This window comes from Buteo buteo, chromosome 21 (assembly GCF_964188355.1).
Source record: "Buteo buteo chromosome 21, bButBut1.hap1.1, whole genome shotgun sequence".
Lineage (NCBI taxonomy): Eukaryota > Metazoa > Chordata > Aves > Accipitriformes > Accipitridae > Buteo > Buteo buteo.
The window spans coordinates 1,759,780-1,778,530 of record NC_134191.1 but is presented as its reverse complement, the minus strand read 5'-3'; the positions used below and the strand labels follow the sequence as shown (position 1 = coordinate 1,778,530).

The window sequence follows — 18,751 nt, the reverse complement described above, 5'->3', positions numbered from 1 at the left end:
GGCAGAGCTAGAACTGGAGTCCACACTGAGTCTCCATCCAGCGCTGCTTCGCACTCATCAGCCGTTCCTCCAATTAAATTAACCGTCTGAAATTAACATACATTCCAGCATCACCAGTTTAATTTCATTTTCTGTTTCTCCAAACTGAATTGCCTTTAATAAAAACCTTATAAATGAGGATTTTTTCTTGTCTACTAATGCCAATCTGGAGCCACCATTTATACGTTTTAAAGTTCTCAATTCGATTTAGCCAGAGTTATACCCTAAGTTAATGGAGAAAGCAGAGTAGGAATATAAGAAAACTTCTGAACTTACAGATAATGCAGAACACTATCAAGGTAGGTAATTAAAGGGAAAGAAGAAAAAGTCTCCTATTTTAATTCAAAAATAAAAGACGGGGAAACTAGTACTGCTGCATGAACATTTCATTTCCCAATAGTGAAAGCTTGTTTATATCTGGGTCAAGAGAAAAAAAAAGTTGCTAAAATTAAGAAACACTCTAAAGATTGGATCTATTACATGTGAGTGAGGCTCAGTAAGAAAAACTGAATTGTCATATGGTGCAAATGATGTTTTCTTAATGGGATGGTGAGTTTGTGTTCAAAGTTTTTTTTCTTGAATACTTACAAGAAAATGAACCCCTGTGTTTTGGTCCTGTAAATATCCACATCAGTTTTTCACCTTTCATTAGAAGGATTAATGCGCATAAATGTTTGCTGAATTGAATCCGTGACCCCCAGGTTAGATACGCAGAGAGGTTGGACGGGGATCTCGTCGCTGAAAAGGAGTGCTCATATTCAAACTGCAGCGAGTGGAAGCTCTGCACTGTGCATTTCTACTAGAACTAAATGGGGGGGAAATGGCTTCATTACGGACCTTTTCTGTTGAAACACACCAAAAGTCTGAGCAAGAGACGTGCTTTCGAACTCGGGTGAAGTGTCGCAGAGTATCTCCTGCTAGTGCCTCTTGGGCTGACGTGGGTCTCGCTTCTCCTTGTGTCTGCCTTTGCTTCGGTGAGAATGTGCTCGAGAGGGATCTTGTTTTGTTATTGGAGTCTGATGCTCTGTCCCTTGCTGGGATTGTTTAGGTATATATTTGTAATTTTATATCCACGGAAGTTTGTGAAAAATCTCTTAATTTTTGCAAGCCCTTATTTAAATAACAGGCACTTAATTATACACTGCAGCAAAGCTCAGCATCCCTTATGTTTTGCATGTGCATCTGATAAAAATTCCTTACTTAAAGAATTCAAAATCCCTGAGTAAAATCTGCACCTAAATTTGGGGTTTGAAGTTGGTTGGTCTAAGAGCTGTAGATTCCTACATTTGTCCATAGATGGCATGTGTCAAAGGCCCAGGTTTTCAAAGAAATTCAGTGTTTCCCACCTGATAGTAAGCAGTGAGGGCAAGGTAGAGGGATTTTCAAACGCCCCTATGTGCCCCAATTCCCTTCTTTTGGAATGCTATATTAGTCAGAAATTCCACCGTATTTTTTACCATCCATGTTTGTGTGGAAGCCCTCAAAAATCTCAGCTCCATTTTTTTCCCTTCTCAAATCTGTCTTGTGAATAACAAACCCCACGTTGTTCTTGGGTGTTCTGAATTTATTTCATGTCATCTTCTTAGGGGAAAAAAAAATACAACTTCTCTCACTTAGCACCCTTTGGGACAGCAACTGCAGATGAAGAGCAAGCAATCAACATGTCAAGATAAAATTAGATTGCCACAGAGTACAAGGTTTGATCCAATATCTATATCAGATTTGGTTTTCAGCTGTGCACATCACAATAAAATAATACTTGCTGAAGTTGTTTGGCATGAAGCAGTTCTAAAAGTATGCAATGCTTTTCATCTGTGTACACGTTTGGAAAAGGGCAGGGGTAGGAAATTCAGTATTTTACACTATTACTTCAATATTTAATTATAGTTACAAATCAGAAATTGATACAAGAGTGGGCACTTTTGCTGTGTTTCCATGCCTCAGAGGGAGATGCTGTATGTACTTAGCAGAGGACAGTGGTGGAGTTACCAGGGAGCGGTGCCCACAGAAGTGGTCTCCTGGAGCTCGGGGCTGTATTTTATAAGCAAATCTCCCAACTGCCTCCATTTACCATGCTCTGCTTTTCACTGGGGCATGGTTCTGAAGTGAGGAAAACAGATTAACTTTGGTTAAATGACGTGGGAGATGGGCTCCAGCAGCAACCCTAGCACGATCCGCTGGCATCCAGTTCAGAGCAGAGCCAGCCCAAAGCAAATGCCCTGAGCCGGGTACAGCTGGACGCTGCGTCCTCAGCCAGGACCTTCACTCCACAGACCCAGTCCTGCACGCTAACGTGGCCATAGTCCTCACACACAGCTCCGATACTGCCAGGGGCTGCCCAGCATCTGGATTACAGCTTGCACATAAAGCATCTACATTTTGACATCTTTTTTTTTTCAACAAAATGCCCTAAAAATGTCAAGAAATAATATTTGCTTCCATTTCATTGTAAAAAAATAGTGAAAATATTTAAAATGTTCATTCAAAAATGTTTGGTTTGCGTCAGACTTGAAGCATCTAACAAAACTGAATTGCCAGCAAGTTGGAAAATGACAGCTACGTGCTGACACAACCGACTCTCTCCATGCCGTATTAAATAAAAGCTACAGGCCTTTTTCTAACTGTTTGTACATCTTCCACTAGGTTTCTGGTTAACAATAACTGTCTGTCAAACTGAGTCATCAGGATACCCGAAGCTTGGCTGTGACTTCTGCGAGGGTATTGAGGCAGCGCCTGTGTTTAACCCCGGGGCATCATGATTTGTACCGCGTGGAATCTTCAGCCATCGTAATGCCATTCAGCCCCTCTGATAATGCAAAGTCATTGATTTGAAATAATTGAGGATAAAATCCATTTTCTCTTAAGTGTAAAAATATTGATATGCACACAGAGCCTTTTTGTATCGCTCGTGGCTCAGTTAATCTGTTCAAGGGATTTAACCTGGTTCTGCTTGTACTCAGCTGTAGGATTCATATTATGAGACTGCAAGGATGTCCTCTGTCCTTGCATCGTTTAATTCTTCAGACCTGCTCCCACTGCTCTGTCAATAGCTTTCAAATTAATGGTCCAATCTTTTAAATTAATGAGTTTTCATCGACCTCAGTGGAAGTGGATCAGCGCCGAGACTGTCAGCCCACCCAGCCGTCCTCATCAGTACTTCATCTAAAAGTAGTTCACCTACTTTCACACACAAGCCCGGCACCTTGGAGCTCATTGTCTGAAGCCGTGTCATTCGGATCTCATTAAAGCAGCCATACGTGTCCTGCTGCTCTGGATGGACAGGGTTTTCATAAAGAAAATTTTGTTTTTGTTCTGCAGTAACTCCAAGTTATTTTGGGTGCCTTTCTATGCTCGTTTAGCTCAAGCAACTGGCCTAGAAAGCCCTTATTAGCCCAGGATTTCCTGAGAGAGGAAATTTAGCACCTGCATTTTCCAAATCCCTAAATGAGGTTTGAAAAATCTTTGTTCAATAATTACAATAACAAAGCACCCTAAACAAAAATATGTTGTCGGAGCAGCTCATAGGTGATGGAGATGTTACCAGTCACTGTAAAATATTTTTTTTTCTGTAGAAAACACAGCGAGTCTTGAAGAGGAGCACTCTGAAACAGCTAGCCTGTCACCTGGGATGCAGAAATCCCGATATTTGAGGATCCATCATGAGCGCAGCCCGGAGCACCTCTTGATTTTGCTTAAAAGTGCTTTCAAATGGCTGTCGCGGACGATTGATGGGACACAGGAGAGGAAGAGGGGGAACGGACCTGGCTTCATCACAGCGGGTAGACCCTGACCTCAACCCCGCGGCCCCAGACCACGCTCCCACCCACGGCAATACCTCGGAGAGGCTTCGCCCTGCACCGGCTTCCCCGGGGGAGAGCAGCCGTCCCCGGGCGGTGGGTTTTGCCCTGGACTAGACCCACGTTGAGGACCCCGCTCCCTCGGTGCCGCAGCCAAACCTCAGCCCGACGGGCCGGGGCCAGGCAGCGACGCGGCGTGGCAAAGCACGACCCAGCTGCTGACTTCTCCGGAGATTAACGTCGGGATCGAAGCGGCCCACGGGGCGAGCACTGAGAGGGGTGAAGCTGAGGACAAGATTCGCTTTAAAAGAGACTATAACAGGCCATAAAAGAAAGTCATGATTAAGCACCAAAAGAGGGGGAAAAGCCATGATTGTCTAATACTCAGCCTATCAAAGCAAATGGATAACGGTAAAAATCTATAACATAAAACCACATCAAGAGAAAAGGATCTGTTATCATTAGCTGGGGAGACCGGACTGTCAATGTATTTTGCCAGGCTTTGCTTGTTGTCGTACACACGGATAAAATCTAGCATAGACCAGACTTTCTACAGAATGAATGGGGAGAGACATCAAGAAAATAAATAAAATAGATGAGGAAAAGATCTGCACTTTATAAAAAGTGTACAGCCATGAAGGGACCTTAAAAAAAATTAGAGCTTAATTTACAAAGAGCACTCCTGATTTCTGTTGTAAAATGTTCCAAAACAATCTCATGACTCAATTTCTGCAGCCATCGAAGTAGGAAGAATTACATAAGATTCTTGCTGTTTGCTTTATTTTATGCTTAACTCATATTCTCAATGATTCATTATCAAGATTTGTCAGGACTAATTAAGAAGAGTGCCAGCTGTGATAGCGTTTGATATCATGGCACCTTGCTCAGTGGGGACTCAACCAAGATAGCTCGTTGCGTAGAATTAGCTAATAGCAACTAGTGATTTAGTGGCTTGCTGTTAGCTGTCGTCTGTGCCGTTACAAAAGTTAAGGTATTTAGCAGCCCCTGCAGATATGTTGCTTCTTAATATGAAATTGAGTTTTCTGTAACTCTTTATTGAAGCAAACAAACAAACAAACAAATTTATTAAATTACACATATGATTTTCTTTTCTGTGGTAAGCCACCTCTCTTTATTTAAAAAAAAAATTAAATTCAAAAAAGGGAACAGTTTTAAATTCAGGAAGGTATGACTATGAAAACGGTGCACGTGGTTATGACTTTGTGCCTGAGTTTTAATTCTGATGTGAACTGCATAGCAGGCTCATAAACCTCTGGAAGTAGTTTGCAAACAAAACCTTTCTGACCCATATTTTATTCAGGCAAAGTCATCCATTGTATAACCTACATGCAGTTCTGTGTCCCCTACTATAAAAAAAAAAAAGTAATTAAAAATGACTTAATCTCTGGGCAGCAATGGCAAAATATCAGAGACTGATTTACAGGGAAGCGAGGGGCAGGGGCGTTCAGAGACGCCCCGGCAGCTCCAGCTCTGCCCACCCCGACGCGTTCGACTTTGCCCCAGCAGTGCCTGGTCGGCACAGGTGGAGAGGCTCCAACTCTTAAAAATGAGATTATAGAAAGCAAGTCTTAAAAAAACTCAAGCCAAACAAAACTTAAACTCGGCACCTAAAATCAATGATATTTTTATCTTAATCGTTCTGAGCCTGTTGACCAGTAGCCTGTCTGTAAAGAGGGATAATAATATCACTTATCTTGTGAAAATAAATTACTGTTTTTGAAACACTCAGACACCGTAATGATGATCAAGCTAAACAAACCCAGGAAGAAGTTATTACTTCTGACTCAGTATGCGGCGAGTGCTCTGCAGGAGGAGTCTTGGGGACACACGCTGACGGCTGAGGATAAAGCAACGTATTGAATAACTGTTGATTAAGTGAGCGCTGCCTGTTCTGTGAGCTGAATGAGGTAGGGGCCCAGCAGAAAATAAAGTAATGTTTGATCATTTAATTAAGAGCTACGTCATACCACATGCAGAACGGGCTGAGGAAGCAGTCCTGGTTCTGGCATTGTCAACGCTGGATTCTGCATACTTGATGCTGCTTTTTAAGTAGGCGGTGTGGCTTTTTCAGGGAAATACTCAAACAGAAGACTGAAAGGAGGAGGATGCCTGCGACTTCAGTGCAGGAAAAATTTCCTTTCTCCTCCTTTCCTTATGTCTCGGCTGTCTCGGAGCATCTCGGCAGCCTGTTCCTGGGCCGCTGGAGGCCTCGAGGGCACGGTCCTGCCGCAGCTGGGTCACAGTGTTTTTCCCAGCTCTGTCGGGATGTCTGGGGGATGGCGAGGCTGGTTTTGTTTGCAGATGGGCGCTGCACGCTGGCTCTGCACGAGGAGCACGGTTGCACGTTCGCTGCACACGGATGTGTTACGTGTGGGTTGGTCTCCACTGTAGGGGACCAAATGCCGTGTCCTAATCAGGGGGCTGGTACAAACGTTACCAGTGAAAGGTATTTTTCAGAAATAGATGAACCATTTTCTGTCTGAATTCTTTTTAAAAAAAATGTCAAATATTTTCAAAGTATTTTTGCTTAAAATTTGGGAAAGCTGTAAAACCAGAAAAAGGGTGCTCATGACTGGGAGGAAGAAGCCTCTCAAGAGCATCCTGAGCGATTCCATCAGCCTAGCCTGTAGCTTTAACGCCACTTTGTCCCTTAGAAAACTCCAGGCACCGCAGACAGCCGGGAAGGAGGGGACCTGCCTGCACTGGCTGGATCAGTTTATCGTCTGACATTACAAAACTATTATTATTTTGAGAAAGACATCTTATTTAATTATCATGAATGTGCAATTCCTTCATTTTTAATTCAGCATTGGAGGAGATGTTCCAAGCATTAAATGAATCAAAATCTTCTTAGGAAATCAGAAACCAAGAGAATAATAAGTGTTTGAAAAGAAAAAGTTATTGTTCTCTGTGGATTGCAGTGATTTTAATGATTTGGCTGAAGTGCCCATCTGATAGAGCTGCCTATTTGAAATATTTGTGATCTCAAAGGAACGGTTTTAAAGTGTCTCCCGTGTAATTGATTGATCCATTCCTCTCAAATGCTTGGATGGCTTTCAAAGCCAGGGGGGCAGGTTTTGATGGAGCTTCAAGGGGGATGTGTCTTTTACGTGGTCTGGTGGGAAAAATGCCTCAGGGCTTCTCCTGTACCAAGGGCAAAGGCCGAGGTGGTTCAGCTAATGGGAGTTCCCATTTAGAAAGCGGGAATTGTTCAGAACTGACCCAAAATTCATTCCTGGGAGGAGCAAGGGCTTTCCTGCCCCGCCATCTTCGTCTTTCCCTGGCAGTGGGAAAGGTGGTACCCGACCCCTGCACTGGGACTCCTTTTTCTAAACATGCACTAAATAGACGGGATTGTTTCATAACATTTTGTTTTCCAAAATATAGCAAGTTTGGCTTTAAAACTGAGCGCATGCTGGTATTTAGAAAAATTTTGATTTCTGTTTTGGTCATTTCTGAAACTGTCTTCTTGATGGAGGCAATTGTGGTTTGAAAACCCAAACAAACTCAAATAAAGATCCCAAGAGTTGTTGACAATAAGTTCCCCCGGCTATCCTGCAGGTTCTATGAATTAGTCTGGTGGTATTTTATAAAAATAACCTATATTGATGAAAATTACCAAATTCATCATCTCTGCACTTGTAAAGACTTACAGTGTGATTATTATTTTAATAGTATTATCAAAAATTATCTTTCCAAGTACGCTGAGCTCCTAATACGCAGGATATAATATATCATAGCGTAAGCTACGATAAAAATAAGAGCAGTCGCTGTTACCGCACACTGGCACCTTCTGTTATAGCTGCTCTTTTAGCAGTGAGCCTGCTTTCATAACGTAGATAACTTCCGAAAGGTTTATACCTTGGCAGTAAGTGCTTGGAGCTCCCTCGCAGGCTCAGCGAGCGCTCCTCTGTCCCCACGCCAAGGCACATCCCTCCCCACGGGAGAATTTAGTGGTCGGGAAGCGACCCGGGGATGCGACACCGTCACGTCCCGCGCGTGGATCCGCAGGTGAGGGCTCCAGCCCTGGGCTGTGCCTGCTCTGCCGGGTACCGGAGCATCTGCCACCCCGCGTTGGGTGCCGGGGGGTCTTCCCGTGACTCGGCACCGCGGGGACCCTCGCGCCACGTCAGCCACAAGCTCCCTCCCGTTCGCGGCATCTGCCGGCACGGCGGTGACCTCCCTCCGACGCGGGCAGGAGGCGAGGGAGGAAAGTTTTCTGTCAAGGACTTGGACCAGTCGCCCCGTCTAACAGATTGGCTTCAACTTGCGGCCAAGGGTTTTCTCGTCCTCCCAGAGCCTTTTTCTTTTTTAAGCGGTAGCAGCCTGCGCACAGGTGGCGGGACCCAGGAGGTGACTGAAAATGGAAAATAACCGTGTATGTGTAAATTTGTGGATTTTTGCAGGCATCAGAGAAAGGCAAATGTGTCTCTCCGTGGAGCAGCTGAGGTTGGCTCTCAGAGCTGCACTGCTTTGGGTTTATATGGGATCACATTAGCATGTTGCAACAGAGAATTAGGCCCAGATACTTTGTGGTTTAGCACAAAGTATTTATTGCATTTTTTTCTTCGTAGACTTGGGAACAATCCATAACAAGTATTTTAGATTTACTAACTTAATATGTGTTATGAATTATAATTTATTTATGATCTATATTATATTTTAATAATTTATAATCCAATAATTTATAATGAGATATAAATATAAAAATAAATTTTTTCTTATATAAATTAAGATCTAGCAAGAGATCCAAGCTACTATATCCTTGAAGAGAATTTGCTGTCCCCTGTTCTCCCTGGAAACCAGAGCCACACTGACACCTTCTCTTTGTAAACAGCAACAGCAAAGCACCGAGTTAAGGATCAGAGTTTTTCACTGGCCTCTGCTCCAAAAAGTCATTGTTTTCTGAACGCCAGATAATCAGGAGCTCTGGCTGCTATCCCAACACTGACTTCACCCAACAAATTAATTGCTTGTTCCATGTCCATTACAGTTGTTCAAAATCACCTCCAACTGTGCGCGGCAGCATCATGCTACATTACCAAAATTTGAAATATTGTTTTGGTTCTCCTTTCTGCTAGTCCATTGCCCTTTGTTTTGCTTCCACTGGTCAGTTATAACAAGATTTTGTGTTCACTCTGCCAGTTGCCCACATAAAAGCACTTTTTAATTGCACAGCATCTTTGAAAGTAGGTGCGGGTAAGATCCTCCTGTGATGGAAATTGCACAGCTCCCCTGAAGGACGCCAGCTATGATGCTGATTTCTTTCTGGCAAAGTCTTTGCTTATCCGGTAGCAATTTGGCTGAATCCACGATCTTATTTGACAGACAAGTTAAGAAATGTTCTTGAATATGCTTTTGGATGTGTTTAACCACTGTTTACTTCTAAACAAATTCTCTTGCTGAAAAGATCAGGCTGGGGTTTTGGTTTGGGTTTGTTTGTTTGTTTGTTTTCTGGTGAAGTTTTGTTTTGTTTTGTTTTGTGGGTTTTTTTGTGAAGCAAACCTTCACTGGGGGAGACGGAGCATGTCCCCAGCACTGCAAGGAGTGCAGGCAGTGGAAGTGTGCCCACAGGTGGTAGGGGCATGGGTGGGCTTCTGGGTGCCCGGTCCTACCTGGAGTGGTAATAGGGCTCACGTGCATCAAACCCCAATTCTGACCTCCTCTGCGCATCGTTATTGGGGTGAGAAAAGTCGAATAGCTTCGTTCTTGCCATAGGAGGTCTGCAGCTTGTGCCGGTGTGAGCGCAGTGCTCCCACGGCTGAGCCAGGACATCGACAGAAAGCGTTCACCCTCTCTGGGAACTTAGCGAGCGACTTGTGCTGGGAATTTGATTTGGTACAAGAATGACAAATGGTGAAGTGAAATACAAAACGTCACATTGAAATGACTTTCCCACCATTCCCATATGCTTCTGTCAATATTCCCATTAAATACATAAAATGCTATTTTACTGTAATAACATTGCTTTCCCAGAGTCATTTCAGATTAGGGCTACAACTTTAACATGATTTAGTATGTCGTAACTCGAAATTCTCACTGATGGCTTTAAGAGTGGGTGAGTTCAGTTTTGAGTGGACATAATCTAATTTTTGCTTAGGAACTGCTTGTTGAATCCACTTAGTGTAGCTGTTCTGGTGGGCTGTAAGGGAGGAGAGGATTTTTTTAGATTCAGTGGGATACGGGCTGTTACGCAGCGCAGGTGTGATATGCTTACAGTGGTATTTAGTCGGCGTTGTCTCACCTCCAGGTATTCAGTAATCCAAACCAAAATGAAATGCTTCTTCAAAGTAAAATATGGCAGTGACAGATGCACAGGCTATTATATTTAGTTTCTTGTCTGAGAGGGCCAGATTGAATGTAGGTAGCTGACTGCACATAGTGGATGGAGATCAGGTATGATGAAAGGGAGATTACTGGCTATTTTAAGAGTTAAACTTAAAAAGCAGGAAACTGAAAACTGATAAACAGGTTTTTTTCAGGCGACGTCCAATTAAACAGTGGTAGTCATTACCACGGGAGGCCACCGAAGCCAAGTACTTAGCAAGAGTGGAAGAGGGACTGGGCATTTTTACGGATATCGAGAATATCCAGAGTAATGATTAACTATATCAATTTTTGTAATGTAATTAGAATAATTTTTCATGCTTCAAGGCTTAAACCAATTTCTATATATGAGAGACCAGGAAGAGATTTATGGTAGGAACAGATTAAAGACATCTGCATACTGCAGAGCTCCTGCCTTTTCTTCTGACACATCTGCTGCTATTCCAAGAGAAGATACTGGGCTGGGATGGACCCTGGGTCTGCCTTGATCAACTGTGTCATTTTCTGTGTTGCCTTAGGGAATCTGGTGCGCAATACATACACTAATTTTTTAGGTAAAGCAGGGCATGAGGAAAAGGAGGATGAAGTAGACAGCAGATGGGTTTTCTGTAATTTTGAGAGGATAAACATGTTCAATGTAACTGCAGATTCGCCCAAAGGAAAAAAAAAAAACCAAAAATCAACAGGAAGCTTTCAAAATCATGAGGTAGCTTCCTGCAAAACAAAGAGATTTATTAGAAAAGATGATTTGTATTTACATCCTTTCTGAATCTTGAGCACTTAAGGAAAACTTGAGTCATGCTTGCAAACTCTTCTCTACAACCACTAGAGTCAGATTTTTTAATAATAATAAATACAGCTAAGATTCTTAAAGAGGAGCTTTAAGTGGGCAAGAGGTAAATAAATGCTGAAGAGCTTACACTTTAACTGCGCACATTCAGGTGTCAAAGGGGGATGGAGCTGATGTTACCAAGGACTAGCTGAGGAGGAAAGCACTTACACTGCGCCGCAGGTGAACTGACGTAAAGAGCTAAGATGCGTGTGTGCCTCGAGGGGTGGGAAATGGGCACTGGTTATGCTGCAGCTCGACCGGCAGAGGTTGGATGAGGAGTGGGTGTCCGAACCTGGGGCTGTGGGGAGGCAGCAGCCAAGTCACCAGCATCTGTGACAACCCCCCGCCCCCCAGCAGATGTGTGCCCCGTCCTGCATGTGAACTTTGCGCTCTCAGGATGATGACGGTGGACAAGTGCGGGTTTGTCGGGAAAGTACGGCTGTGCTTTCAGCCAGTGATGAACAAACATGATAAACGACAAGGCCTGGGTGATGGCACAGGCTGCATCACGATACCCAACTTACAATGAAATAGTTTCTTATGATGTTTGCAGACCATGGAAAAACTAAATTTTGGTCCCAAGCCCCAAAATTATAATTTCTAGTGGAGAAGTCCAGCTGCTTTTATTGTTGTTTATGCTTGTTATATCCTGGCCCTACTGCAAAATCCTCTGACCCGCTACGTCTGTCCAGTTCTGCTGCCTCTCTCCAAATGTCCCCTTTCACCAAGGAACATTCAGATGCCTTCTCTGGTTGTGGTGGTACTTGAATAGCACCAGTTTGGAAACCTTGGCTGTAGTAACTTCTGCCAAATACAAGTGGACACAGAGAACCAATGTACAAGGGAAAGAAAAAAGGCTGAAAAATACAGTAAGGACACAATTTAAAAAATAAAGAGATTTTGAAGGTGTTAAAATGCCTTAATAATTATTGGAAGATGCATCACTAACGCCTAGCCAGCTCCATCTCAGTCAAGACCCGGCCAGCAAAGCCACTCACTTGTGACTGCCAGACTAGTTGCGCTGCAACATTGCAGTGTTGTGAGATAAAATTTGGCCATGCCGAAACAGATCAAACCCATCAGTTTTTACTGGTATTTTTTACTGTTACAACAGTAACAGTTGTGTTACTCTGACTTCACTGAAATATAATGAGTTGGGAATTAAGCAATCACTGTAGCTGCCTTTTGGTGAGTAACACTTCAGAGTTGTAGCTGGACTAGGCAGGCTGAGCTACCACGCATCAAGCGCGGCTGGTCTGGTGGGTGTTAGGGGCCAAATGATGAACCGCGGCTATACTTGATCTGGTGTTTATGAAGGAGGAATTAAAGGTTGTCTCCAAAAAATGCGCTTGGTCTGGTGGGAAGCAGGTGTCAGAGATGCATTTTGCATTACTCTCGAACCGGGAATGTGACAGGGCATGGACTGGCTGGTCAGCAGGGAGTGCCAACAGGTGGGTGTCTCTGGCCGTCACAGTTTGGGGATGACGGGACCAAACCCGGGATGTTCCAGCATCCTCGAGATCGGGGTGTGCCGAAGAAAAACGGGTGTGGAGATATTGAAATAGAAGGAGATCGGCTGCCTTCCTTCGGTTTTGGGAGTATGGGGTTACATCCAAACTCCTCCTCCTCCTCCTCACCGGCTCCATTGGTATCCACCTTAGCGGGGAGGAGGATCGCTTTTCTTTTTTTTAATGTCAAACCGGATGGCTGGCTTGGATGCAATAGGCTTGCTAGCGTGCTCCTGCACCTGGGCGGCAGGCTTCGCCGCCCTGGCTCTCCTGGCCCGCCGGGGTCCCCAGCTCGCCCCGCTCCCCGCCGCGGCACCGCCGGGCCCTGCTAGCTGGGGGCGCCCGCTGCCCGAGGCTTCCCCGCGGGGAGGAGGAGGAGGAGGAGGAGGGGGGGGCAAGGAGGAGGAGGAGGAGGATGCTCCAGTGGGGCTGAGCGGCCGTGTCGTGTGTCCCCCCCCCAGCTCCTCCCCGGAGGCTCCTTCCGCGGGCGCTTCCCAGCCGCGGGCAGCCGCGCACCCCCCCGCCGCGCCCGGCTCCGGCCCCGGAGAGCGGGGCTGCCCGGGCTCTCCGCTTCCTTCCCCGGCGCCGTCGGGGTCCGGCCAGCCTCCGCGCCACCTGTAGCCCCCCTCCGGGCCCCGTAACTCGCCGGGCCCGGGGGCCGCCGCCCGGCTCCATCCCCATCCCCGGGCCGGGCTCGGGCGGCGCGGCCGCATCCTGCGCAGCGGCGGGCGGGGCGGAGGAGGGGGCGGGAGGCGGAGAAGGACCGGCCACCATTTAAAGCGGTAGCGGCGCGGCGCGGCTCCCCAGTGCCGTGCTGCCGCGGAGCGCGGCGGAGGCAGCCGCGGCCAGGGCGGGCGGGACCGGCCGAACCCCCCCCGCTCCCCCGCCGCCTCCCCGGCCCGGCCCCGCCGCGCCGCCCCCGGTCCCTCCGGGCCGCATGAAGGCGCAGGGGAGCGCGGGTGGGAGCGCGGGGCATCGCCCGGGGCATCGCCCCGGCGGCGGCACCGGCACCGGCACCGGTACCGGCACCATGGTCCGGCTGGGCAGGCTCCTGCGGCTCCTGACTCTGATGAAGTTGCCCTGCTGCCTGCTGGAGTTCCTGCTCTCCGAGGCGGCCCAGGGGCAGGAGATGTACGCCCCCCACTCCATCCGGCTGGAGGGGGACATCACCCTGGGCGGCCTCTTCCCCGTCCACGCCAAGGGCCCCTCGGGCGTGCCCTGCGGGGACATCAAGAAGGAGAACGGCATCCACAGGCTGGAGGCGATGCTCTACGCCCTGGACCAGATCAACAGCGACCCGGACCTGCTGCCCAATGTCACGCTGGGCGCTCGCATCCTGGACACCTGCTCCCGAGACACCTACGCGCTGGAGCAGTCCCTCACCTTCGTCCAGGCTCTCATCCAGAAGGACACCTCCGACGTGAGGTGCACCAACGGGGAGCCGCCCGTCTTCGTCAAGCCGGAAAAAGTAGTTGGAGTGATCGGGGCGTCGGGAAGTTCGGTGTCCATTATGGTGGCCAACATCCTCCGGCTCTTCCAGGTAGGGCTGCGCCGCGCCGGCCGGGTCGCGGAGCTCCGTCCCCTCCGGGCCGGGCCGTACCGTACCGCACCGTACCGCACCGTACCGCGGGGCTCTGCCCGCCGGGGACGGGCGGTGGAGGCGGCCGCGGCCGCCCGCAGCTCCGGGCTCCCTTCGTGCCCCTCCAGGCGCTCGGTTCGGCTCCCCGCCGGAGCATCTTGTTGCCCTCGCAGCCACCCTCCCTGCTTCAGCATCCTCCCCCGGTGCGTGGCACTTTCTGGATTTGTCGCCCCATTTGCAAAAAGCAATCCGTGAAGGGAAAGGAGGAGGGGGAGGAAAAGAAAAAAAAAATAAAAGGAGGAAAGGCGAGGATTGAGATGGGTTTGCGTTAGAGAGAAATATGGCTCGGCGGAGACGCGGGCGCAAGGCAGCGGGGGCACGGCCGGGACGGGCTCCTCGCGTGAAATCTCCGCGCTGTGCGAGGGCAGGAGGTCCCGGGGGTCCGGGGGGTCGGGGGCTCGGCCCGAGGGGGGCTTTCCCCGGCGGCACTTGACGGAGCCGGGGCCGCGCTGGGCAACTCCGGGCACCCCACGGCTTCCCGGGGCCGGCTGGGGCCGGGGCTCCCCCCGCTCTCCCGAGGCGGTGGGGGGGGGACGGAGCCGAGCCCAGACCCCCGCTCGCAGCGGAGGGGCCGGGCAGCGCGGCCGTCCCGGGGGCCGGGGCCGGGCTCCGGCCGCAGCCCGGGAGCGCCGCTCCGCTCCGGGAAGCGCCGAGGGAGGATGAGCGGAGCCGGGGGATTAAAGCACCGTGTGTGTGTGCGGGGGTGTGTGTGCGGGGGAGATGCTCTGCAGCGCCTGCCCGTTCCGCTGCCGCCCCCCCACCCCGGGTCTCGCCGCGATCGTGCCCCTCCGGGCGCCGGGGCTGGCTGTCGGGGCACGGACACTTGTCCGCCGTCGTCGTCCCCCCCCCTCCATCTCCTCGGCTGCATCCTCCTCCTGCCCTTCCTTCTCCGGCACCCCAAGTCCGGGAGACGGCATCTGTGCGGGGCTGAGCCGGGGTTTGGTTCCCCGGCGGGGGGGGGCGGGTCGGGGCTCCTGGCTGGGGGGTCCCCGTCCCCCCCCGGGGCGCTGGGTGAAGCCGGCGGGGCCCGGCGGCGAGCCCCGGGTGCTCCTCGGCAGCGATCGGGGTGCAGTGACAGTGACACAACCGCCACCAGATGCATCGTGAGCAGCGGAGTTTCTCGCTTCCTATCCTACGCCTTCGCATGCGGAAGGTGGTGGTGGGGTTTATTTTTATTTTTGTGCGGCGGGCGGAGAGATCCCCCGCTTTTCCCAGCTGGAAACTTGTGAGGTTTTCACGGCAAATCCACTCTCTGCTGTCAGCAGTCATCCTTACTCCTTATTCCCATCTGGCTGTCGGTGCCAGGTACGGCCGTCACATGCAAGACGAACGGAGCGATGCGCCTTCTCCCATCGCTGCCCTTTGCGCTGCCCAGCCGGACTCGGTCCTGTCCATTTTCCTGGCAGAACATTAAGGATCTGGTTTTGTTTTCCTTGCTCGCCTCCCCCCTCTTGGCAAATTAAAATGCTACTTGTATTGCTTCTGGATTCAGCGGTGTACTGAATCTCTAACAATTTGTGCGGCTTTAACGTGCAGGTCTTTGTATTGCAATGCTACCGCCGAGAAAGCAGCCCTGCTCGTGCGCGCGAGCAAGCTTGGCATCGCTAGGTACGCTGTACTTATTTCTGTTCGAGACTTCTTGCATTGCAAACACCCCTTCCTGGGCTGCAAAACAGATGATCTCATGTTCTGCTTGAGCTGGAGCCGAGAAGCTTGGAGGGATGCGAGCGGTGCTGAAGTTCTGCTGAAGTACCGGTTCAGCAGACGCTGATCTGCTGTAGACTTCCACCAGCCAGTAGATTGAGATGAGCCAGCTGTTTTATACTGAATCTCATTCAAGAGCGAATCCTGGGCACTCTCGACTGAGATCTCACTCAGAAGGAAATCCTGGGCACCGGGAGCCTTTTGTGGAATGCCACAATACCTGCAAAATCTTTGATGATATGTTATGTAATGGAGTTTGCAGAAAATTTGGGCAGTTTCTGCGTTTAGAGAGATTTATATAAATCTAAACATTTTAATGTGTTGTGACTAAGCATCTGTTCAAAATTGCTTTTTAACCAAATCATCCAGAAAGCAGGAACTGGTACATACTGAGAGAGATGTTACTGAATATGTATTTTACAGCTCAGTTCTGCCTTCTTTAAGCGGATTTTTCATGCAATAAAACTGTTCCTCATTGTCCTCTCCTCCCTCAAAACACAGTTCAGAACGTGTCCCAGCCAGAGAGAAATAAGAAAGAAAGAACTCTTTTAAGAGAGAGGAGGAGAACTGGACCTATTAAGCAACTAAGTACTGTTGCACGGAGGTGGGTGAGAAGCTGTAAGTTACTGGAAAGAAAAAAAACAACTCCCCAACCATAAAAAACTTGTTAACTTAAATACTTTCTCAAATGCATGAGCTGTTGCAGCCAGCTTGCTTCTCATGGGTCACTCAAGGTTTTACTGACCATGGCAGTGGTGAAGGGTGGGTGAATGGCTCTGGAACACTTCTTTTCATGCCCAAGCTGGCTTTTCCCTAACATCTTGTAGATGAAAACTCTTTCCATCTGTGGAGGCCTCTGCAAAGAAATCGTACTAGTGTTTACATTTCTCTGACAGTATCTTGGAAGAGAAGTATTTGTACTCTACTGTAACATAGGGAGAAAAAATAAATATATATATATATATATATAACCCATGCAAAGCATAGTGGGGTTTCCTCAGCCAGCTACTGATGCTTAAGGGGCTTTCTCTCCAGGATGGGTAAGATTTAGGCTCTTCATCTCCCTCTCTGCACGTGAAGTTACGCTAGCTCTCCATGCAGCTCACCTGCCTGTTCCCAACCTAGCACAGAGGGTTGGGAGCATCTTCAGCTAATGCCAACAGGTGGGTCAGCAGGGAAAACGGTACTGAGGTCCTCCGGTTTGAATTCATCCGTGTAATCACTGAAGTTTAGTAGAGGCTTTCCTTTTGTAAAAAAAAAAAGGATGTGAAGTATCTGCATTAGACTTGGGCTCTTTCCCGTGTGATGAAAGCAAAAGTCCCTCCCCCTGCCTCTCTATCTGCCTCCCCACTTATCCCTGAATCGCACCTTTGATAAGAGATGATGGGACTAGTCGGGGCGGGGGGACTTTCCCTGGAGCCTTGGGGATGGCACCGAGTCCCAGCTGCTGCCCGAGCGAGGGGAAGCCGTCGCCCTGACTCTGCCTGCCTTTGACGTGCTCACGCCGATGGAGCGGAGCTGTCGGGGCTGCCGAGACCCGTCGTCAGCACGCGTCGCGGCTCTGAGTCACGCAGGATGTGTCGGTGCGTTGGAGGTGGGCACAGGCATTGCCGATGAGGGCAGTATGTCTCCTAGGGCCAAGTACGCGAGGATTTCTCTTCCAAAATTACAACTAACGAGAGATGCAGCGGCCCTGCACCAGCGCAGGGTTTAGAGGAAGGAGGAGGCTTTACACCCCGGTTCAGTATCTGTCATTGCCGTGAACTTTGTGTGGGATCTTCCCTGAGTTACTTCGTTTAAAATGTTGAAGAGCATCCCGGCGGCGCACCGAGGTCCCATCTTGGGGAGCAGGTTGGACCCACGCCCGAGACGAACTGCAGCACGGCTGGATGTTTGACTCCCTTTTGAAGACAACGCAGACGAGCTCTCTCCGGTTTGGCAAGGGGTCGAGCTGGGGGTGCCTCTGGCTGGCTGCTTTGTTTTTGCAGCTCCCTGGTATTTAACTTCCTCCTCCTGAGAAGCAGGGATGAGCTCCTGGCCGGAGTTCGTGTGAGATACAGCCCCTTCTGACTACGTCCCTCTGTAGACGAGACCTCCTGTTCTCCAGGGGTTGTGCCCCAGCCCTGTCCTGGACGAGGAGGGATGGTTAAGCCCTGAATTTTGGGAGCAGGGCTGCGTGGAGCAGGTGTGCTGCCCAGCACCGAGGGCCTGTGTCTTTGCTGCAGGGCCTCGGATTAATGCAACAGAAGGGATAATATAATGTGTGGTGGACCGTGGAGATATAAATGCATAAATATTCAAGTATGTCAAATACAGTGACTTTTTCAAAACACAATTCTGTTACAGCATGCCAATAAATAGTATGCCGATTGTAAATTAAATATCTGTTCTAAAAATAAAACAGAAACAATTTGGAAAGCTGTTTCCAAACGCATCAGGGAGTTCGAGGCAATATGTTTATAGGCTGCTAGTTTTGCATTGTAAAAAATATTGTTACTTCACAGTGTCATAGCTTTCCTTACAAATTTAACTCCATGAAATTCAATAACTATGCTGAAAAAATTGCCAAATGTTTCATCTGTTCCATATTTTCTGGGAGTAGAACCACGCAATATGGGGAATATCAGCACACTGATTTCTTTCTTTTTTCTACTGGAAAACTAATTTTTGGACTCCTTTAGAACTACAGACTTCTCATTACAAGCTTTAATAATGAACTAATTACCGCTTCAGGTGTCTGTCCTCAGTGGATGTAATTTTAAATAGTCAATCAACAATCATTTTTTCTTGTCTAAATACCTTTTTGCTTTTATCAGTGATGGTTCTCGTGGCCCACAGGGGTGCGTTACCAAGCCCCTTCAGGGAACTTTTTAGAAACCAGCAT

The 18,751-nt window shown here is 48.5% G+C and overlaps 1 protein-coding gene across 2 annotated transcripts in view; it reads left to right on the top strand.

Moving 5' to 3' along the window:
* The first annotated feature begins 13,454 nt into the window (after positions 1–13,454).
* The window catches only part of GRM7 (glutamate metabotropic receptor 7), a 308,320-nt gene continuing 303,023 nt past the window's right edge, over positions 13,455–18,751 (top strand). For both annotated transcript variants that reach the window (XM_075052544.1, XM_075052543.1), the window contains exon 1: positions 13,455–14,064. In XM_075052544.1, coding sequence (XP_074908645.1) covers positions 13,462–14,064 — 603 coding nt within the window. In that variant the 5' untranslated portion in view covers positions 13,455–13,461. The remainder of the gene's footprint in view (positions 14,065–18,751) is intronic.